Source organism: Gossypium hirsutum, chromosome D05 (genome assembly GCF_007990345.1).
Source record: "Gossypium hirsutum isolate 1008001.06 chromosome D05, Gossypium_hirsutum_v2.1, whole genome shotgun sequence".
Lineage (NCBI taxonomy): Eukaryota > Viridiplantae > Streptophyta > Magnoliopsida > Malvales > Malvaceae > Gossypium > Gossypium hirsutum.
This window is the reverse complement of record NC_053441.1, coordinates 33669025-33692628: the sequence shown is the minus strand read 5'-3', so window position 1 is coordinate 33692628 and position 23604 is coordinate 33669025. Positions and strand designations below refer to the sequence as shown.

Here is a 23604-nt window from a genome sequence, read left to right as displayed (position 1 = left end):
ATTCTTTGCTTTTGATTAAGAGAGAGAGATTCCTTTAACTCCATTAATGCTCATAAATAGAAAATTTGTAAAAAATACGTAGAGGAAAAAATATAACATTTACACTGAAGTAAAAGAAAATAACACCAAATCAATTTTTAGACTAATATTATAAATTTCCATTTTAGTGTTTTTTTTTTAGTTTTAGGCTCTCTTATTCTTTTATCAATCTTTCACTATTCTTTTTAGGGTTTTCGAATTTAGAAATAAATGCACGTACTTTTACAATAGTGATCATTATATCACAACTTATGTTTTCCTTCTAATGTTTTCGAGTACTTATGCACAAAATAACTTAGAAATAGAGGCTAGATTTGAAGAATTTAAGTGAAAAGTACTATGAATCAAAGTTTTGGATGGAGTTGTGGTGGGGGTATGATGGCTTGAAATTTGTGTGTTAGGATGTAGTTTAACTTTTCAATTTGCTTTGAGAAGAGCAAATAGAGGGTAAAAGAGAAAGAAGTTGAAAAGATGGTTTTTATTGATGTAAAATGCACTATTTCATTTAACAAAGAAATTATGTGGAAATTATAAAAACCACATGACATATTTTGGTGGATTAAATTTATCTTAGTCAGTGCCACATCACATCCCGTTAAGAGTTAAGAAATGAGTGATTAAAAAAAATAATTTTAAAAATTTTAGTGACTAAATTATAACTTTTCATTGTTTAATGATTAAAATGAAAACTTATATATAGTTAAGTGACCAATGTTGTAGTTTACTCTTATCTAATATAAAGAAAATGATTTATTTACTTATTCAAATGTGTGTGATTGAATCAAAATTAAAATTTTAATTACAATCAAAATTTTATGTATATAATTCAGTAAATTAAAATTTATATATATACATATATATAGCATATAGCATATTGAATCAAAAAGTTGATCTAAGAATTATTTGGTTGGGGAGAATGAAATAACATTCCCACTTATTCATTGTGTGGTAAACCATTCTGTTATTTAGTTGAACATAATACCCATTCTATGGAATGACCATTACTTCCTTATTATTTGTCTTCCCGTAATAATTATTATTTGGTATCACCAAAAAATGGCTATTCCATGCAACATTGAATAAAAAAATAAACTTTAGATTAGTCCTTTAAAACTTGGACTTAAAAAATATAAAAAAAATATTTGAAATATTTGAATATAATTTTTAATATAATTTAATATAAAATATTTAATTTCAAAATATAATTGAAAAATAAAATATTTTAAATATTTTAATATAGAAATAATTATATTAAAAATATTATTAAATTATTTTTTAATTATTTTTATTAAATTATTTTTAATAATGATCCTATTAAAATTTAATAGGACAAGAATTACCAACGAGCCCTGAAAAGACACATGAAGAGACCTTCCTTATTTAAAAACAACAGAAGCAATACATATCTTAAATTCGAAGCTCCATGTTTGAGGTTCGAACCCATGACCGCGAGGTAAAGAGGCTGATCTAACGACCCAATTTCCATCCTCGTTGAACAAAACTAGGAATGTCACTGTTAAATCTTGCCTCCACCCACCACAACAGCTAAAAGCTTGGGAAAAAAAAGAAAAATACCGAAAAAAAAGGGGGAAATGGGGGTTTTATTGACGACGCTGGAGTTTTTGGCGTATTTGCTTCTAATCTTTCTTTTAGGTTTCGTTTCTGTAACCGTTCTGGAAGCCTACAGGAGACGTCACAATAACGCGTACTCCTCTCTAACCCTAATTTTATTTTTTTTGTCGGTTTCATTTCTGATATAATTATCTGATTTTGTTTTAATCTATACTTTTTTTTTTCCGATTCAGTCATGTTGAAGCGCCGGCGATGTTTGAGGATCCAGAATCATTGAAACAGGTAAAATTACTTTCACCTATTATTTTATTTTTATTTGGATAATACTCTGTATTCGCTTGTTTGGTTGCCGAGAAATTGTCAAACTTCGATTCTTTTTGTTTTCCTTTGATCCTGGTTTGGAAATTAACGGAAAAGTCAACTTTGAGAAGCTAAATGTAACCAAATAGTTATGAATACTAATTAAGTTCTTGAAAGTAGTACTTATCCTTATAATTCCTTTTATTTTAATCCAACAAGTGAATAGAAGTAAAAGGATTAGAATTGATATATATGTAATATACATATATGTTATGTGAAGAAATCTATGTTACATATATGCAAGAACTAATGATACCAATTAAAATTTCATAACACCGTATCTGAATTCATTTTGATTAATATGAGGTTCCTATTTTTTAATTTGATTATTTGTGGGATAATGATATATATGAAGTGGCTAGAGATACTAAGAATTTGCTGGCTTCATCTTTTACATCTAGGTTCCTTGTCCTGATATTGTTGATCCAGCGGAGAAATACTTGTCTTTGATAATTCCAGCTTACAATGAAGAGTATAGGCTTCCTGGTACCCTCAACGAAACAATGAAGTAAGTTGATGCTTATTTTTCTAAATCCCTTACGTCTTCAGTTCGATGGTTTGTGATAACATAAATAGCTTTTACACATGAAAAAATGCAGGATGTATACCTTCAATAGTTAATAATATCTTGAAATGCCAACATGTCAATACGATATCTTCCCCAAAAAACGGGGCAACAAAAGTAGACATGAAAATTCAGGGTTAATAGAGTTGATTGATTTTAGTTTCACTCAACATAACAATAAAATCAATGAATATTTCTTCCTTTTAACTCTTTGTTCTCTCTCTGTATAGTTTTGATTAACCATTGCCTTGTTTTCAGGATTAAAAATATGGTTTCTTAGTGTGTTTCAATCAAGTAATTTAAAACTATATCCACTTTTTCTCTGAATAGGTTAAGTGTTGAATAGTAATCATTTGCTGTTGTTACTTTGTAGTTATCTTCAACAACGGGCAGCAAATGATAAGTCCTTTTCTTATGAGGTACCTTTCTTGTTTCATCTATTAAATGAAACAGCTAACTTGGTTTGTCAAATCTATAATGTTTGGCAACCTATCATGAAATAGTTCAATTGTGTTTCTGGCTCATTGCCTCAGGGTAGAATAACCATACTTTTTGAAAAAATTGTACCATTTAAATGTTGTATTGGATGTCTGCATGTCTCTTACTTGCATGAGATGCAGGTAGTGATCGTTGATGATGGAAGTAAGGATGGAACAAAGAGAGTAGCTTTTGACTTTGTAAAGAAGTATGGCGTAGACAATGTAAGGGTTATCCTTCTTGGTAAAAACCATGGAAAAGGAGAAGCAATAAGAAAAGTGAGTCTAACCTAAACCATTCATTTGGATATTCGCAAACACTTTCTGATGCCTCCTGCACGATAACAATGGACTGAAGCTCTTTACCGCTGTGAAAGCATTGTAAAACAGGGAATGCTACATTCATGTGGTGAATTACTTCTAATGCTAGATGCCGATGGGGCTACCAAGGTTACTGACCTAGAAAAACTTGAAAACCAGGTTTGTAAAAGACTCTGACCACAGTCATTGAAGACATACTATGTGGTAAAGATTATCTAATTTTTTGTACTTCAGATCCATGCAATTGTGAGAAAAGATTATCACCCTGGTGATTCAGCAGCCGGAGAGGCAACTTTTAGAATTTCTGATATCCCAATAGTTGCATTTGGATCTCGTGCCCATCTTGAGGAGAAAGCTCTAGCTACGGTTAAGTTTACTTACGATGCTTGCTATTTAATCATACTTTGATTGTCATTTCTAAGTTGCAGAGTTCTTCTTGTTGAATTTGTTAAATCTTCTATTTTTAGAGGAAGTGGTACCGCAATTTTTTGATGAAGGGTTTTCATCTTGTGGTTCTCTTGGCTGCTGGTCCTGGAATTCGTGATACGCAGGTATGTTCCTTCATTGTATGGATTTCTGTTTCTTTTTTTGGCCCAAGAAGCATATCTTTTATATTACTAACATAATATATTGAATTCTCTATTAACATTTTCCTGATCTGGAGTTTCTTCATAAAATGCAGTGTGGTTTTAAGATGTTTACTAGGTCTGCAGCAAGGAAGCTTTTTACCAATATCCGGTTGAAAAGGTGATCTCAGAGACACTATTGAACACCTATCCTTAAGCATTACTACTTGCTTATCCTGTCATTAAGACATCAAAGCAAATCTAAACTACATGCTTAGATCACTGTCCTGCCATCGACATGCTCATTTTCGCATTGAATACTCTGGTACTTTCCTGTGTTTCCTGTTTACAGCTAAACATCTAGTAAGGAGAAATAGACAATAGAAGATTAAAAAGTAGTGGATGGAGGTGAACTCGTAATGGATATTCGGTTTTTAGTTGTTGTGAAAGAAATAATGACAAAGGGAATTAAGTCATCTTTTTAGTAATAGGTATTCATATTCAAGTTAGTTTCATCCTTCCGTATATCCACTGTTCTGAAAAGATTTGCCAAGTAATTTTGTATAGAAAATTTCAATTCTCTTTCCATTGAAACCTGAAGGATTCATGTCCCTCATTTTGAACACACTTTGGACTGACTTTGTTTTAAATTCTCTATTGGTGCTTGCTCTGATCCCTGTGAAAAACTCTGTAACTGAATCGGTCATGAAATATATGTGCAGGTGGTGTTTCGATGTTGAAATAGTTTTCCTTTGCAAATGGTTTGGTATTCCAATGCTGGAGATATCTGTAAACTGGTCCGAAATTCCAGGATCCAAGGTAAATCCATTGAGTATACCAAACATGCTTTGGGAGCTTGCCCTCATGTCCGTAGGATACAGAACTCGAATCTGGAAAATTAACTCCTGATGTCAGGATTTTCTCTGATCAATTGAGCAAAGATGAAAAATTACACACGGTGCAGTGCTGATTCGATAACCTTAGGTTTTTCTTATACGTTCTTTGGGAAACACTTATTACAATCAGATGAAACCAGTTTATTGGAGCTTGTTCTTTCTGGAATCCGCGGCTGGAACATGCAGTATTTTACAGTTGTAATATTAGTTGAGGTAACATTTTTTTTAACAGTTTGATGATCGAATCGCGAACTTATTTCCTGGATAAGTACTTCATTACAGTTTTACGAAAAAAATCCAGTTTAATATTCCCTACATTGCTGACCTTTAATTTTTGAAGTATTCATATTCGGACATAAATATGAGATATGTTGAAGAATATTAAATATGCCCATCCTGAATGCATATTCACTCGCGTGAGTGAATGTGGGCCATGGACAGGTGTGTCTCAAATCTCAATCCAGGACAACTAACTGTAATCATATGCAGCTGAGCCTGATACTCTACTAGAGATTAGCAAGGTTTCCGGAATCAGATAGGATGATTAGGACAGTAGTTCATCGGATTAATCAGTTTAATTAAATAAATCATAAAAAATTAAAACTCTGGTTTATTCGTTTAGTTCAACTAGTTTTTGTCAGATTCAATTCTTGAGTTAACACATTAAATGTCTTTCTCTAAAGTGATATTTTGATCAGTTTTTGATTTAACCGGGGTGATTCAAATAATTTTAGATTTATGTGTAGGCATGTACCTTTGTTTTACCATTTTATTATTGATTTTCAAGCAAATCTAAGCGAAGTTCTGCCCTGGTAAGTTGGGGAGTTAAATAGGTCGTGTTTTGAGAAAAAGTTATTCATAGAATAAGCTAGTATTTAATAATAATATAAAAATAATATTTTAAATATGTTATCACAGAATTTAGCCTGATCTCTTTTAGAAAGAAAATGCAAATGGCATGGAGAAATTGTAGAAGGTGATGAAAAAGAATAAAATACTTGAATGATTTGAGCAGATTGTGGAAGAACGTGAGAAACAAGAGAAATGGAAGAATAATTTGCTTACATCATAAAAACAAAACTTAACAATGACGTTTCTAAAGTGAAAGCTGCCATTGGAAACTCGCAACATGTTTCTCACTTCCACATGATGTAAGTAGTATATATTCATTATATATATATATGTTTCACTTTTATAAGTCTTTTAAGTTTTAAAACTGTGCATCAAATAAATTTTCTAAAATAATTATCCCATCTAATATTTAAAAAAAAAAAACCTTCACAACAAATTATAAGTTGTCAATTGAATCTTAGTTTGATTGGTATGGACATTGTTGTCAATGTAGGGGGACATAGGTTCAAGTTTTTCTTATTTACGAGTTAGAGAGGGGCTATGAATAATTTTAAATATTGTGTTAAAAAAAGCAAATATAACTAAAACCTATAATGAAATTGTTAAAAGAAAAATTCTTTTTTTCATTTTCAATATATTATGAGGATACATGCCACCATTTAAATTGATAATAACTTTTTATTAGTATAATCACATTCATTTTTTATTTGTTTTATGATTCGAAAATAATCCTAGGGTGATATTAATTAAAGCCTTCTCAATAATAATAAGTTTTAAGATTCAAACTCAATTTAAATACATCCTAAAAAAACGTCTACTATCACACCTATCGATATATCATAAACTTTTTCTTTATTCCATTTATAATGTACAAACTAATTATGATTATTTGTTTTCCATTTAAATATTGTTTTCAGTATATTACGTACTTTTACTAAATTCATTGAGTATTCATGAATATTTTCCTATTTTCATACATAATAACTTGAAATAATATTTCTTAAGGTCTGTAATCAAATTGCAAGTTTTCATTTTATTTGATACTAGCATTTCCACCCCGCTTACGCCGGGGATTTAAAAAATATATAATTTATTTAATACTTACTAAGTTTCAATTATATTTCATTAAATTATTTTTAACTATAAGATTAAATATATAATAATTTAGGCAAAATTTTAAATAAGTCTACATGAATCATTTAAACATTAAAATCAAGAATAATCTTTTTTTTTCGAGTAGATAGATTAAAATCTTTAATATATCATTTAAAAATAAGGAGAATATTTGATGTACCATCGGTGCATTGATTGCATGCATTGTCAATGAACAATAACTTGATATCTCATCACTGAATAAAACAAAAAAAGATAATGGAGGATTTACAAATAAATATTAATAAGTTTATTTAAACATGATAAAATAATAACTAATTATAAATAAATACTAAAATCGTAAATTTAAGACCATAAACTTTAAATATGAGAATTTTTTATATTTATTTATAATAGTTATAATTAATTAGTATTTAATTATGTTTAAATAAAATTATTAGTCTTTACTACAAGTTCTCCGCAAATTTTTTATTTATATTTAATGATGACAAACCATGTTATTATTCAATGATAATGCGTGAGACTTGACGTATCAAATATTATTCCATAAAAATAAACAAAATAAAATTTTGCTATATGAATGAACGTAAAAATCTATTTGTGAATTGATTTGGTGAACATTAAAAAAAATGGTCTCCATAAACCATAATGGATATGGATGATATTTTAATTCTATCAATTTTTTATATTTTAATATATTACATAAATGATTTTGTGTTAAATGCAAATCATTATGACAAATTATGTAAAATATGGAATGAAATGAAATGATCGACACAAAATTAATTTAAAAATAATAACTAAAACACGATGTAAAATTAAAAATAAATAATATAAGCATTATACATATATACATGCATCTCGAAATATGCACACACAAAAAATTCTTGGTATAATAGCTCTTAATGTTTAAACATTTTATTAATTTTGTCTTAATTCTAACATATTCAATCAATGAGGTCCTAATTCTAAAGTTGTTGATATCCAATGAGAGCTAAAATTGTTGATTTTTTCAGAATTAGGACCTAAATGACATAATTTATAAATATTGAAGGTTAAATTTATTATTATACCAATTAAAAGTAGGATACGTTGTCTCACTTTCAAAATAGTTCCTTTTTTTCGAGGGGTCAATTTACTCAATATTGAAATTGAGAGGGACCAGGAGGTAGTTTTACCAAATTTTTTTCTTTCCTTAATTTTCCTTCTCTCTTCTCTCTTTTCTCTTTTCGCTTTCCCTCTCTCTTTCTCTTTCATTCCTCTCCCTCCCTCCCTCATTTCTTTTTCTTTAATTGTATAATACTAAAGGATAACGATGAATTGAGAGTCAAATACGTAATTCGTAAAAGGTTTAAAAATAGAAGGTTTGGGAAATGTGGAGCTTATAATCGCAATTGAACCAATAAATGATGAGGTGTTGGTTTGCAAATAAACCAAAATGTTTAGTTAGTGCTCATGGCTGAAAATTAGCCGCTGATTTGCACTAAAACGTGCCTTGGATGACGATAGGCCGTTGGCTTAAGGTCAATAGTGTTAAAGTCAAAACCACGTGCCAGGATACACTGCTTAGCTACAGCAACTCATGTTTTAGACTAATTTACTCAAAAATGCCAAAAACACAAAATTACATGAATAGTCTTTTTTTTAATTACGGGGATTAGGCTAATGTTTAGAAGTGATTTACAGAAAAAAGCTTCCAGCTGAAGCACTTTCTGTCAAATCAGTTGAAAAAGCTTCCAGTTGGAAGCACTTTGCCCTTTTTTTTCAAGGTTAGAGTTTTCTAAAATAGGGTTTTAATTTTTAAAGTTAGAGTTTTGGGCTTGTAAAGTAGGGTTATTTAGAGTTTATGGGTTTAAGGTTTAAGTTTTTTTTACTTTTTAAAGTTTATTATATAGCATTTATTTTTAATAATTTTTTTAGATGTTAAATAATAATTATTTGATTCAAAATAAAAAATATCGTATTTATACTAATTGTATATTCGAATTGAAAAATTCAATTCGATTCATAATCGAAACTCGGACTAATCGGCAGGGATGAAATATTAGTTATTAATTTTTTTTGCTTTTTTAATCTTAGTTTAATCCGATTTTTCAATAAATTATTTATTCCAGCGCATTATTTTCGAATAGATAGGTTCATGTGTTTTTTTCCATACAATACAAATCAATAAATTATACAGCTTTCTTCCCAATTGAGTAATCTGAGTTTCGATTATGAACCGAATTAAAATTTTCAATTTGAATATACTATAAGTGTAAATATGATGTTTTTAAATTTCGAATTAAATAATTATTATTTAATATCTCAAAATTATTAAAAATAAATTATATATAATAAACTAAAAAAAGTAAAAAAAACCCCTAAACCCATAAAATCCAAATAACCTTACTTTACAAACCTAAAACCCTAACATTAAAAACCAAAACCCTACTATAACATCCCAAACAATAGGAGGTTAGATTCTTAAAAAAATATCATGAATTGAATTCTAGTCTAATGGTTAAGAGTTTAGTAGAAAGTATAGTGAACCAAGGTTTAATCCTCCTAAATTGCACTCTTTCTTAGTTTTTTCCCATTTCCAAAAGACCCAATCCACTTTGGCTATCCTACTTTACCCAACTCTCTAAAAGATAAAAACCATACCCCTACCCCGATTACAACTTGTTCTCAAAACCTTGCTGCTGGAAATTCTTTGAACTCTTGAATCTTTGCAATCAAGCCTTAATCCATCGTCTTCATCAAAATCATTGGATCTTGGGTCGCTTACTCGTCAAGTCCCTGTCAAAACCAGTAAGTATTCTGTTCCCTATCAATTAGGACTTCTTAATTTTTAGGAACCAACGAGCTTTAATCGATTTATCAACCCGTTATTGAATCTTTAAACGTTTCTATCAAAAAGCCCCCTCAAATCTTGAAAACCCATCAATAATCATCGTGTTTTGTCGATTAAAAGATTCTTGTAGGTGTTTGGATCAAGCTTGAACGTGGGGTGGTCACTTGAGGTATCGGGAAAGTAAGATGGGTAACTTTTTATGAAAAATCAGGTCAAAATTTGAAACTGCCCAGGTACACACGGTCTACCACACGGGTATGTGGCCTGCCCATGTGGAACACACGGTCCCTTACATGGTCGTGTCCCTTGTTTTCCCCTCACATTCGCGCTTCGCATACAGCCTAGACACACGACCGTGGGGCTCTTGCACCCACACCTCTTCGCTTCACACACGGTTTAGGGCCACGCACACGGGTTGGACATATGGCCGTGTGGCCCTTGGAAACTCAAAATTGCAATTTTTCCTTATCTTTGCTTATTTGTGCAAATTAGTCCATAATTAAATTTTTAATGGCATCTAGAGAATTAGATTATGCAATTAGGTCCTAGATTCGGATGGTATGAAATATCTACATGGATGAATGATTTTATGCTTTATATGTTTATGATTATTGATTATTGTCTTAAATTTGTGAATGATATCATGATTGTAGTTAGAATTTGATGACTTACGTATGACCATTAAAAACCATGATTGATCATGACATGCCTATGATTGTCAATATCATAAGACTGCTTAAGGAATGATCAATAATATTGACTATGTTAAACTAAATATTATATGAATATGCCGACCGAGTGCCTCGCTCAATAATATTGAATGACTATATGACAAAATTTTGAACAATCACTGAATGAACGGACAACAAAGATCTGATTGTTTTGCACATGTATGAGGGGAACTATGAAAGGTGGAAGAAGCAAATGGCATTTTATACTGCATATATGTTATATGATCAAAATGATAGTTTATACTGCATCTATGTTATATGTTCGTTGTGTACTCATAGTTTAGCAGATTCCAACTGCGACTAAATGAATGGAGCCTCTACGATTTTCTCTAACAGATTTTATTTGCAAGGAGTTGTGGATCGTCAAACCAAATGACAACTTGTTTGAACCTATATGAAAAGCGGAGTGAAAAGGAAGAAGGGTTCTGGGGAACTCCCTATTTGGAGAGCTAGTGGTCGAGGGTTAGATTTCTGAATGCCATATGATACATTATACGACTATTGCATGAACATACTATGTATTCTAATTGGAAAGTACATGATAATTCGTCCAAAATGATAAAGTGTGGAACGTTAACTACTCTATAACTGTAACACCCCTAACCCGTATCCATCACCAAAATAAGGTTACGGGAATGTCATAATAAGTTAACAGAAATAAACAAGTAAAATCATTATTATATCAATATAATTTCTCAATACTATAAAGTAAATGAATTATGATAATAATTTACATTCACGGGGCTTAAATCGAGCTTTAGGGATTAAAGAATAAATTTTAAAACTATCAGGGACTAATTTGAAACAAATAAGGAAATTTCAGGAAAATATGAAAAATTTCAAAAAAAGGGGACACATGGCCGCGTGGAATACCCTAGGCCTTTTAACTTTTGAAGTTGGGACACAAGGCCATGTCCCAGCCCGTGTAACTCATTGAGTTGGGTCACACGGCCGTGTGCCAAATCGTGTAACTCTTTGACTTGTGACACATGACCGTGTCGCAGGCCGTGTGCTAAGCCGTGTAACACACTAACTTAATATACATGAAGTGTCTCAAATCGTGTGTGGCACACGGTCATGTGGCACAAGAGTATCCCAAGCCGTGTGCACCTAAATGAACCTTAAATATCAAGTTTACCATTTCAAGATTTCTTGGACACTAAGTAATCCATTTACTAGCCATTAGACCTATTCAAAATGCCATTAAACAAGCTCAAATCATGCTAATTCAACCATCTTAAGTGCCTAACCAATGTACTCTCAAGGGTACCACAAGTATACACACTTATACGACAATATAAATCATCACCCAAACATGCCAATTCACGCAACTTACACTTCTAACCAATATGTCTATCATAGGCACCTCAATTCACAACAATTCAATATAATCTATTAGTCCTAAATATGCTAAAAGTTTGCACCAAAGACATCTTCCATCATTCACATATATCACAATAAGTTATCTACTTGCATTTAGGCTTACTCTTTATATGTTTACATACTAAAACAAAAGTAATGACAAAACAAGCCTATTACATGCCAATAATCCAAAACAAATGTTCAAAAGCTACCGAAAACAGATGGATAGTGTGACTCAAGTGCTAATCCGATCGTTTAACCTTCAAAAGTATCTACAAGAAACAACAATAATCACAAGTAAGCTTATTGAAGCTTAGTAAGTTTGATGTATAGAAACAATAAATCTTACTAAAGCAAGTATAACAATTCAATAAAAAATGATCCAACAACACATGTTTCCAGTCATCTACAACTACATACCGGTGAATTGCATTTCTCAATTCAAAGCTCAAACAATAATCTCTGGGAAAACATACATGTCCACAACAGAATCAATTCAGGATATCAATTACATGTCATGCCATTCAAAGTCATTAAATAAGTTATAATACAATAATTTACGATTTGATGAACTACTTATAGATACGAGTACACAAGTAATCCAACTGAAACACGTCAAATGCTCCGAAGAGCTAATCCAACCAATAACACGCCTTGGCACTAAGTGCCTAGCCCTTAGGCTATACATCCGCCCCCATAACATGCCAGAACATGATAGTATAGCACGAGGGTTCGCAACAAATGCTGAACCTCGGTATACTCGGGAAAAATATGTAAAGCACACCACATCAATCTCCACTCCAATCCCCGCATAACATGCCGTCATTAAGTTGTACTCTATCTCGCATTCTTTTGACCCAAATATCGAAATTCAATAACATTTTCCCAAACAACTTTACATCATCAATAAAATAATTAACATCCACTATTTCATATTATATCATCATACAATTCATATAGATATTAAATTATAAACCGTACGAACTTACCTGGACTGAATTGTAATAGTTGTAGAAGTTTAGGGACTATTTCATAATTTTTTTTCTCCACGTAAATCAATAGGGTCTTGATATAAAATGTAAAATTTCCCAATTATTAGCTTAGAATTCATATTGCAATTTATTATACATTTTATACCCTTTTATTTTTTAAAATTACACAATTACCCCTAACTTTTACAACTTTTACAATTTAATCCCTTAACCCAAAAATAATCAAATTAACCATTTTATCAAGTCAAGATTTACAGCCGAATAATACATGCCCTTAAAAAGTCCAAATTATACCTCTAATTCACCATAAAACTTTAAAATTTTGACATTTTAACAATTTAATCGTTAAATAAAAAACTAATAAAAATTACTTCATGAAACAACCAAATACCAAAATCAAAGCTTCAAACACATAATTATCATAAAAAAATAACTAAGATTCATCAACGGAAACTTCTAAAATTTTTAACAAATTCAAAAACGGAGATACGGGCTAGCTAGACCTAGTTGCAACCATCTTAAAAACATAAAAATTATAAAAAAATAGGCATCAATTTCACTTACATGCTAGGTATTGAACTTGGCCGATTCTCCAAGCTATGCTTTCATGGTGTTTCGGCAAAAGATTAAAAATGAAGAAGAAATGTCTGTTTCTTTCAATTTGTGTTATATAATTTTGATTTATTTACAATGCCATTAAACATATATTATTTTATCATTTTCATTCCAATTGCCGTCCAACACTATTAACTAGGGCTAATTACTACATAGGTCCTTTCTCATTTAGTAATTAAGCTATTTGATTATCTAAATGCAATAATTACTAAGTTTTATATCTTTTTCAATTTAGTTCCTTTTCTTTAATTAGCTATCTAAATGTTAAAATTTCTTAACCAAATTTCAATACTACCCTAATGACTCCGTAAATATTCTATAAATAATATTTACGAGCCGACATGATGAAAATTTGTGGTCCCGAAACCACTGTTCCGTCACCATTGAAAAATGGGTTGTTACTCTATAATTGTGTTACTACGATTGAATCCGTTTGAATGATGATTGTTCTGCTTATCTAGAGTAGTAGAAACTGAATTATCACATTATTAGGATTTTTATGTAAATATGATTCTTATGATCAATATGCATGTTTGAATATTGATTGGATTTATTGAAAAGAGTTTCCCATTGAGCCTGTCCAGCTCACTCCCTTAACTTTCCATCTTTTCAGGTAATTCAACGGAGTAGGACGCAAAATCGATATACGGAGGGTCTCAGCTTGTCATGGACTTAACTAAAGAATGTTATTATTATTATTTCCGTCCTTATAATTATTGTCGTAATTATTATTTATAGATTCCATGATTTGGGATATAGGGTTTCGCAAATTATTCATTTGGGCTGCGTAATAAGGGTTATATACGATGCAATTGAGTATGGTTCTTATTTATATATGTACCTAGTATGGTTCTTTGAAGTTAATTGGGTTTGTCACCAATCTTAAACCGCTACTTCAACTATTTTTTTAAAACCTCTTTTTAAATTCACTGTTTTTATTATAACCCTACTTTTTTCAATCAAAATTTTATTTCAATGAAAGCTTTTTACCATCACGCTACCTGCACAGTTGATCATTGCATTTAGTTTGTAACTACCATTCTTTTTTCTTTTTCTTTTTTTTGGAATTCTATTTTTCTTCTTTAAATTTATAGTTTTAAGCTAATCAATAAGCCATGATTGGTCCCAATGTATAATAAAATTTCTTTTAGTTTTTTTTTTGTTGTTGTTATAAATTAATGTGATATCTTTGAATTGAGTCTTGGAATATGAAATGGCAAGATTCGTTGGAATCCCAAATAGTAACACCAAATTTGAAACAAAAATGTGTGAAAACCAAACAAAAAGTTAAAGACGAAGTCCATGAGATAGGAGAGTTTTAGTTTGTTTTTATTGCGTAGGGAATACACACAAAAAAGAAAAGAATTTTAGTTTGTTGTTTTTCATGTTCTACTTTTTGACTTGATTTTTGGTCTTACGTTAAAAATTTGCTAACAAAGTTGGAGAATCCTAGATGATAAAATATGATCTAAATCTATATATTTCTTTTATACATTTAAAATTTAGTCCATTCATTTTTATTTTAATAATTCAAAAAGGGATGAGCCAAAATATCAGGTGGGTACCCCTTTTTCAATCCCCACATTTACTTCTTATTTATTTATTTTAATTTTATATTTTATAGTTTTCATAATTTAATTTTTAATTCATAGAAAATGTTGAGTTGTTTTATTTTAATAATTTATAATTATACATTTTTGAAAATCTAGAATAATGACCGAGTTGATAATGTGTAAACGTTGAGGGTGAAATGTATTAAATTTTTTAGAAATTGAATCAACTTGATAGAATGTGTAAAATATTAGGGGGATAAATTTGTTATTATATCAATCAAAAGAAAGTGGCGACCAAATACATTTTAATAATTGAGTGATTAGAATTGAAAATTCACTTAATGGGAATGAAGAAATTAACAACAACAAATAAATTAGGTGACCCAATTAGGAACTCGCTAAAAGACTTGAGTGAATATTTAGGTGGTTTACCCTAATATTTTTGTGCCAACTTTACCAACAAATTATCAACTTGGTCATTATTCTAAATATTTAAAAATTATAATTATAAAATATTAAAATATTAAAAATATAAAATTATTAATGGTTGAGTTGTTTTATTTTTATATTTTAAATTTATTTAATATTCTATAATTATAAATTTTTGAATATTTTGAATAATGATCAAATTGATTAATTTTTGGTAAAATTGACATAAAAACATTAGGGTAAACTACCTAAATAGTTACTCAATTTTTTTAGCAAGTTCCTGTTTGGGTCATTGTTTTGTTTTTTAATTTTGTCATTATGGTTGAGTGAATTTCCAAATCTAGTCACTCTACTATTAAAATGTATTTGATCATCAAACAAAATCTCGATCTAACCTTCTTTTGATTGGTATAATAACAAATTTAGCAATCAATCAAAGCAGTTGATGGCAACATCATAAACACTAATAAAATATATATTTCCTGTAACGACCCGAAAGTTAATGGTGTCAGAAACGATGGTTTTGAAACTCCATTTTTGATATTCGAGACCATAAATATTAATAATCAATATTTATGAGGTTAGTATAAAGTTTAATTAAAGTTTGGTTCTCTAATTTTATTAATTTGATAGTTAATTTAGGTACAAGTGTTATGACCCTAAAGTTAGTGGTGTTGAAAAATGAGATATCGGGACCTTGTTTAATTTACGAAGTTATATTAGAATTAAATTGAATTTGGTTAAGAAATTTTGTGGAATTAAGGATTAATTTAAGTATAGGGACTAAATCATAAAAGTGGTAAAAGTTTAATTTCTATATGTTTTCGTTAATCGAAAATTGAATAGGGATTAAAGAAGCAAATATACCTCTAGAAACTATTATGGACGGTAAATGAAACAATTATGTATATTTTTATTATAAAACTTTAGTAAATAAATTTATTTATTAAAATAAAGAAAAGACATTAACTTTGGTGGAATGAAAGAGAGAGCATATTTCTCTTTACAATTCCAAAATTTCGAAGCTTTGAAGTGGGAGAAGACGAACGGTTAGGGCTCCAAAATTTTCAAGCTTCAATTTGCTAACAACGGTTAGGGCTCCAAAATTTTCAAGCTTCAATTTGCTAATGTCGATCTAGATTCCTCAAAACAGAAAGGAAAAAATAAAGTCACCGATAAATAGCTCGAAGTTTACAGTTTGTATTTCTATAACCAAAACCTTTTCAATTGTTACAATTTCGAACTGCGTTGCATGGTAATAATATAAGGTAAGTTGGAAATGATTGAACAAGCTGAACTAAACCGATTTGAATTAGTTGGTTGTGATAAGGATTAAATTGGATAGATTTGAAAATATGATATATCATTATAATTGTGCAATTAAATTCAGTTGGTGACTAATTATGTTGTCACATATGTGATTTGATGATTGGTTGATGGAATTGTGTTTGTCGAATTGAGAAATCGTATATAAATGAAATTGAAATAAGGGTGGATAGTGGATATTAGTTTATAAGGTCGGTTAAGATATGTAAATAGATTGAACAATTATGTGATGTATTAGGATTTGTAGATTGATAAGTTAAAATGCATTATAAAATTTATATTATGTTTTAATGTTCAATTATAGAAATACCACTGAGTATACTCAGCGTACGATTTTATTTTCCATGCATAGGGTTAGGTACTTTAAGATTCGATCGTCGACTCAGCATCTAGCTGCAATCCTGAACTCAAGTGTTGGTGATTTCTTCTTTTTGGTCTTGGCATGTACCTAGGATGTTTAATAGTTAAAATGAACATTTAGTATTTTGGTTGGCTTTTTGGAAGTTATGTATACATATGTATATGTATGTGTTGGAAATAATCATATTGTTGTTATCTTGTTAGGTAGCTTGGTTTATATATTTAATGATATAAATTATGGAGAAAATGATATGTTATGTGATATGCTTGGATTGATGCTTGGTTATGGAATGATGATTTGTAAACTTAGGTATGCTTCAAATGAATTGGTAAACTTGGTGACTGAACATGAGAATGTTTGAATTGTCATTTGATGTTTGATTAGATGATAGTGAAAGTGTCATTAAAGGCTTATTGAATTGATATATGTGTGTGTGTGTGTGTGTGTGTGCGTGCATGCGCGCGCGCGCGTGTGTGTTCTTTTGGTTGTTCTAAAAAGGGTTGAACTTGTTGAGGTGCCTTGAAGGCATATTGGTTAAGCACTTAGGTTGGTTGTTATAAATGATGATTTTGGTCTGATTTTAGTGCTTTTGAATTGGTATGAATATGGTATGAATGGTTGCTTGTTGCTTAAGTAAGGTTAGGTTGAATGACTTAATTTGAAAGGTAATTCCAAGTACACACGACCTGAGATACAACTTGGCACATGGCCGTGTGCTATACACAGGCGTATGGCACCACCGTGTGGTCTATAATTTTTAGGCGATTTTGGTGCACACACTCATAGGTTATTACACGGCCTGATGACACTGCTGTGTGACCTATCTCACACGCCCTATTTTTAGATTTTTTTCTCATATTTTTATTTAGGCTTCAAATTGATCCCTGTATGTTACCGAGTTGATTTTAAACTTTCATAAGCTTGATATTAATTAGAAATTGATTGAAACACATGTTAACTTGATTATTTATGAGATTGTATGATAAATAATTGAGATTTTGAATTATAAGATGCTTGTAAATGTTTCATAATTGTCGGTAACACCTTATTGCTTGGGTTTGGCAATCAAACCGGGTTAGAGTGTTACATTTCCAATAAGTTGGTGATATTCAACACTCCCCCTTTAACACCAAATTTTACCATGCCAAACTGATGATAGAACCTTTTGAGCTTGTTGTCACACAAGCCTTTTATAGACATATCTGCAACTTGGTCTTTTGTCTTAACATTTACCAACTCCTCGTGTTGGTTCTCACGACCACCTTTATCTTTTTGTTCGAAGGAATCCTGCCTCTTGGTCCCATTCCTATTTTTGCCTCCGTGGCTTGACTAGTGGTACTTTGATCCCACTTGCATTGACTCGATCGATCCTTCTTGTCACAATTGAATAACACCCAACCTTCATGGCTTTTCATAGTGCTCACCCTAGGCTTTTAACTTATAGGACTTTACTATAGCCAACAACTTTTTGGCACTCCTTAAACTGGTGCGACCTATCACACAAGAAACAACTCAAGCCTATTATTTCTCCCTTTTTTGTACTTGCCTCGGTCTTGCCCCTCCTTTAGCATGGCTTCCTTTCACCAACATCGTCCTCACTCAAGGAGATCTTACCTTTAGATTCTTTTGATGCTCCCCTAATCAATCTTGAGCTCTAACATTCGAGAGAACTCGAATCGGTCCTTCTCGAGTTCTATTAAGGACCACCACCATTACTCGTGTCATGTCTTGGGCATCTTGACGTTGCAACTGAAGCCTTTCTTGTGGCTTAGTTGGCTTGTTTTCGATACCCATGACTTGGTAATATTGCCACATGCCCTTTGGAAAGTTGTCCATATTCTTGGTGTCTCTCGAACCTTTAAATTTTTTGGGCTTTGGGACAGGCCAACGATGAATCGGGGTACTAAGCATACCTCTCATGGTTTTAAGCCTTCTGAGACCCTCTTTAAGCTCTATGATGTCGCTGCGCATGGCCTCCACCAAGGCTACAAAGCCTTTGAACTTATGGGCTAAATCATCCATTGTCCCATTGAGGGTCCCTTAGAGCTCTCCCTTTAGCTCCTTCTTAGGATTTTTACAGGACTCTACTGCCCGTCTCTAGCCTATCCATGCGAACTTCAATGTCCTCCAGTCAACCAAGGACAATCTTCATGGCTTGATGCACTTTCACAAGCCTACTATCCATAGTCAACGCTTGTAACAACCCAATTTTTAGTGGTACCAAAAACGGTGATTTTAGAACCCTGTATTTTGATTATCGAGTCAGTAAATATTAAATATTAATATTTACGAGTCTATTATAGAGTTATATTAAGTCATGGTCCAATAATTTTAACGATTGAATAGTTAATTAAGGTACATAAACAAAATCATAAAAGATGTAAAAGTTAATTACTATTGATTTTTATTAGCTAAAATGCATGATTAATGTTTGTTTAAGGATCTAAATGGTAATTAGACCCTTTTTAATTTTTATGGATGGTTAGTGGGGGGAATTAAGTTAGAAATATGAATTTTATAATATTTATTTATAATTAAATATATGTTAAAATAAGTGAAAAACAAAGTCATCTTCTTCAATAGCCCTTTCCACCGAAAATTAGAAACAAAAACACCATTGTTAAAGCTTTGAGGTTCGTCCAAGCTAGAGTTCTTGCATGTAAGTGTTATTCGAGCCTGTTTTTAGTAAATTTTATGTTTTTGAGATCGTTGTAGCTTAATCTAGCTAACCCAGGAACTATTTTGTAAATTTTTTAAAGGTTTTGAAACTTTCCATTAATGATTTTTAGATGTTCTTGAGGTAAAATGATAGATTTATAAGCTTGGTTGTTAAATAGGACTATTTTGTAAATATATTTTTGTTAAATTTGAGTTTAGTGACTAATATGAAAATATGTTAATTTTAACATGATATTTCAATAAATTCTAGTGGTTAAAGGCTAAATAGGTATGAATATATAATTGATCTTAAGTTTGGGGTTTAAATGTGAAAGTTATAATAGTTTCAGTTTTAGGAGCTAAATTGAACAAAGTGTAAAAGTTTAGGGAAATTTTGTAAAAATGAAATTAACAGGTCATGTGCATGAAAATGAGCATGGTAATGTAATTGAGATTGATAAGTTTAATTTAACTATTATATAAATCAAGGATTGAATCATACGAAGTAAAATCAGGGAAAAGGGAAAATTACATAATAGTCCCTACGAATCAACTCGTTTGCTGAATATATTAGGTAAGTTCATAGTGTATTTAAATGTATTTATACATATTTTTTGCTGTTGAATTATGAGTATATATGTTCCTAATATTGTGAGTTGGAATTGAAATGTTATAAACAAATGCTAAAGTGAGTAATAGAGGTGATCATGGGTTGGGCTACCCGGCCCGGCTCGACGGCCCGCCCGAAAAATGGGAGTGTTCAAGTAAAAATATATGCCTGAAATATGGGTTTGGGCAAAAAAAGGAGGCTCGGGCCTGTAACACCCCTATACCATGTTCGACTTAAGGAACCTGATATAGGAATATTACATTTGGTGCCAAATTAATACTTGGCTAATTACTAATATAATTGAACATAAAAACTAATACTTGGAACATACCTAATATTTTTCGTAAGTACATGCCATTCTAATCAAAACTTTTAAACATAACATATTGTTGCTTGAAGATGTGATGAGATAAAAACTTGTAATATCAAATTCAACTCTCCAAAAATTTCTGTACCTAATCTGCTCACGGAAACAAACCGTACGCTGAGTATACACCCAGTGGTATTACTATAATTCAAATACTTAAGGTAAAAAGCAACATATATAAATATACATTAAATCTTGCCACTATTTTACCATGAATAAATCATTCATGCATTTAAACTTAAATTTTATTTTAATAATATGTATTTTAAATAGCTTCTCTTCATTTTAACTTATTTATCTTCTTACTATATCAGTATCTATTTTATGCATTTTGTCAATAACCATTTCATAAAAATCATTATTTCATATATTTCATTTCTATATCTCAAATCAATAACTTATTTTATTTCATATCTAAAACCTTACAATAATAGTCTTTCAGTAACTATTTCACATTCATTTCAATTTCCCATTCCATTTTAATAATTTATCCATCATCGATTTCCATTGTCAATTCGTTCTTTTATAATCAATTTACAATTAGAGTCTTTAAATAATCACTTCATGCATTAAATCCATAAATATTTTTCAATAACTTGTATTTAATTAAATTCAAGTATTATTTCACTATTTTAAATCATTTTATTTTCACTTCTCATTTTTACATCATTTCATATTATCAAAAACTATTTCTCAAACTTTATCATTATCTGTTTCTTGAACCCATGATTCTCACAGTTCATTTTCACATCTCAATTCATTGTCTCATTTCCAAATCAATTTAGTTTAATTCAAATCGCTTTTAATTTATACCTTCGAATATTCACATAATTCATAATTCAATATAATTCTTACTTCAACTCTTTTATTTCCCCCTATTAACATGACTCGGACTTTGACGGATACACGAATCCAACCAAACACACCAGAATGGCACCCAGTGCCTCATCGGATAGTTCAAAGCAATCAAGTGACACCAGTGTCTCATCGGCCAAGCCGAAGTAAGTTGGTACTCAGTACCTCATCGAATCTATCCAAAGTAACAGTATGACACCCAGTGTCTCATCGACTCAAGGTCGAAGTATCCCTGAAAACTTCCAATCCTATGGCATGCCAACTATATTCGACTCAGCCCGACTAGTTAATAGGGTATTCAAATCATTTTTCTATTTCAAATTCACTTTCGATTCAATCACAATTGAATCCAAATTCACTTTCCACTTTCTAATCAATATACAATTCAGTACCAATACATATTTCAGATATTCACATATAATCATACTTCGATTCAATTCAAACCACTTTTCAATCAATACTCAATTCACGTATTCACACTTATTCACAATTTAATTCACTTTTATTCAATTCATATATATATTTCATTTTCCAATCAAATTCAAATCACTAATTACTTTTCAGTCAATATACATTTCAAAGATTCACATATTTATTTATTTTATTTATTTTTATTTATTCAATTCAATTTAATTCAATTACTTAATTCAAATAAATTTTTTTAATTTCTAATTTGTTCTCCTTCAATTTCAATAGCCATAAACATATTTGAATCAATTTCATTCAATTCAATATTATCATTTCAATTGCTTACCTAATTTTACCTACCATGCATTTTAATTAAAATATAACAATTAATAATAAATAGATTTGAATTATGGTAATACAAACCGTGATTTTCTCGAGTTTACTCCTCGATAATCTACTCTTTTCCCTTCCATGCCGATGCTTCTGGTTCTTTGCTAGCTACGAAAATTTAAGATAATTTTATAATCAATAATACACTATTAATTTATATCTAATTAATTGAATTTTTATTAAATTTTCTACTTTAATTTCAATTTAGTCTTAACTAAATTCACTTATTTTTTCTATCTCAATTCATACTTTATTTCAATTCAAATTTCAACCAAACTTAGACATAACTATCTAAAATTAATCATAAAACCCTAATTTCGAAATTCTTGAAATTTAGTCCCTACTATGCAAAACTTATAGTTTACTTTACAATTTAATCCTTTACTCAATTCTAATCAATAAGTCTATCAATTAAACCCCTAATTCAAACATTTGTTCAACATGAACTATACTTAAAAACCTATAAACTTCCAAAGTCTCAACTTAATTTCATCAAAATCTTTGTTCTAAGACTTCTAAAACATCAAAATTAAGTAAGAAGGGCTTGATTGACTTACCTATTAAGGTTTAAAGCTTCAAAACCTGAATTTTCCCTTTTTTTTTCTTTCTTTCCTTCCTTTCCCCTGTTTCGAATAGCTTCTGTTCTTTTTCTTCTTTGTTTCCTTCTTTCGTTACTTTATTATATATATATATATAATTATAATAATATAATATATAATAAAACATAATAAATATCTTTATTATTTAATAATATAATATAATATATTTATTGAACTTAAAACTCTCATATTTTATTTCTAAGGATTAACCGCTCAACTTATACTTTTGGTTTAATTGCCCTTTTAGTCCTTTTTACTTTCTTTGTATTATATTTGTTTATTAATTTAACAATTATATAATATATAATTACAACAAATATCTATTACTTAAATAACAAATAAATTAAATACATATACTACAAATGTACATATTTTAATTAACACACTTGTATTTTATCATCACTTACACTTGTCTTTATTTGTTTTATTTCATAATATAATATATTAATTAATAAACATCTTTTACTTATTATTTAAGAAAATATACAAATAAATTACAAGTGTGTTTTCATATATTTTACACATGTTTATTATCTCTACCGTACATTTGTCACTATTTTAATTTATTTAATAATAATAATAATTTTAATATAAAACCATATTAATATTTATATATATAATATATAATCGAAGAAAAATCTTCCCATTTGCCGCCTCATTTATTGTTAACGGCTTAATTGCCATTCTAATCCTTTTTATTTTCTATTAATCTATAATTCAACTTTTACCCCTTATTCAATTTAGTCCTTTTT

At 30.0% G+C, this 23604-nt stretch overlaps 1 protein-coding gene across 1 annotated transcript; it reads left to right on the top strand.

Annotated features, from left to right (window-relative positions):
* Positions 1 to 1397: 1397 nt before the first annotated feature.
* Positions 1398 to 5110, top strand: LOC107904125 (dolichyl-phosphate beta-glucosyltransferase). Its single transcript, XM_016830396.2, has 10 exons — positions 1398 to 1744; positions 1845 to 1893; positions 2373 to 2479; positions 2910 to 2955; positions 3157 to 3291; positions 3403 to 3492; positions 3568 to 3699; positions 3801 to 3884; positions 4016 to 4080; positions 4622 to 5110. Exons 1-10 carry the CDS (start codon positions 1632 to 1634, stop codon positions 4806 to 4808), a joined length of 1008 nt encoding a protein of 335 aa, XP_016685885.2. The 5' UTR covers positions 1398 to 1631; the 3' UTR covers positions 4809 to 5110.
* The last annotated feature ends 18494 nt before the right edge of the window (positions 5111 to 23604 follow it).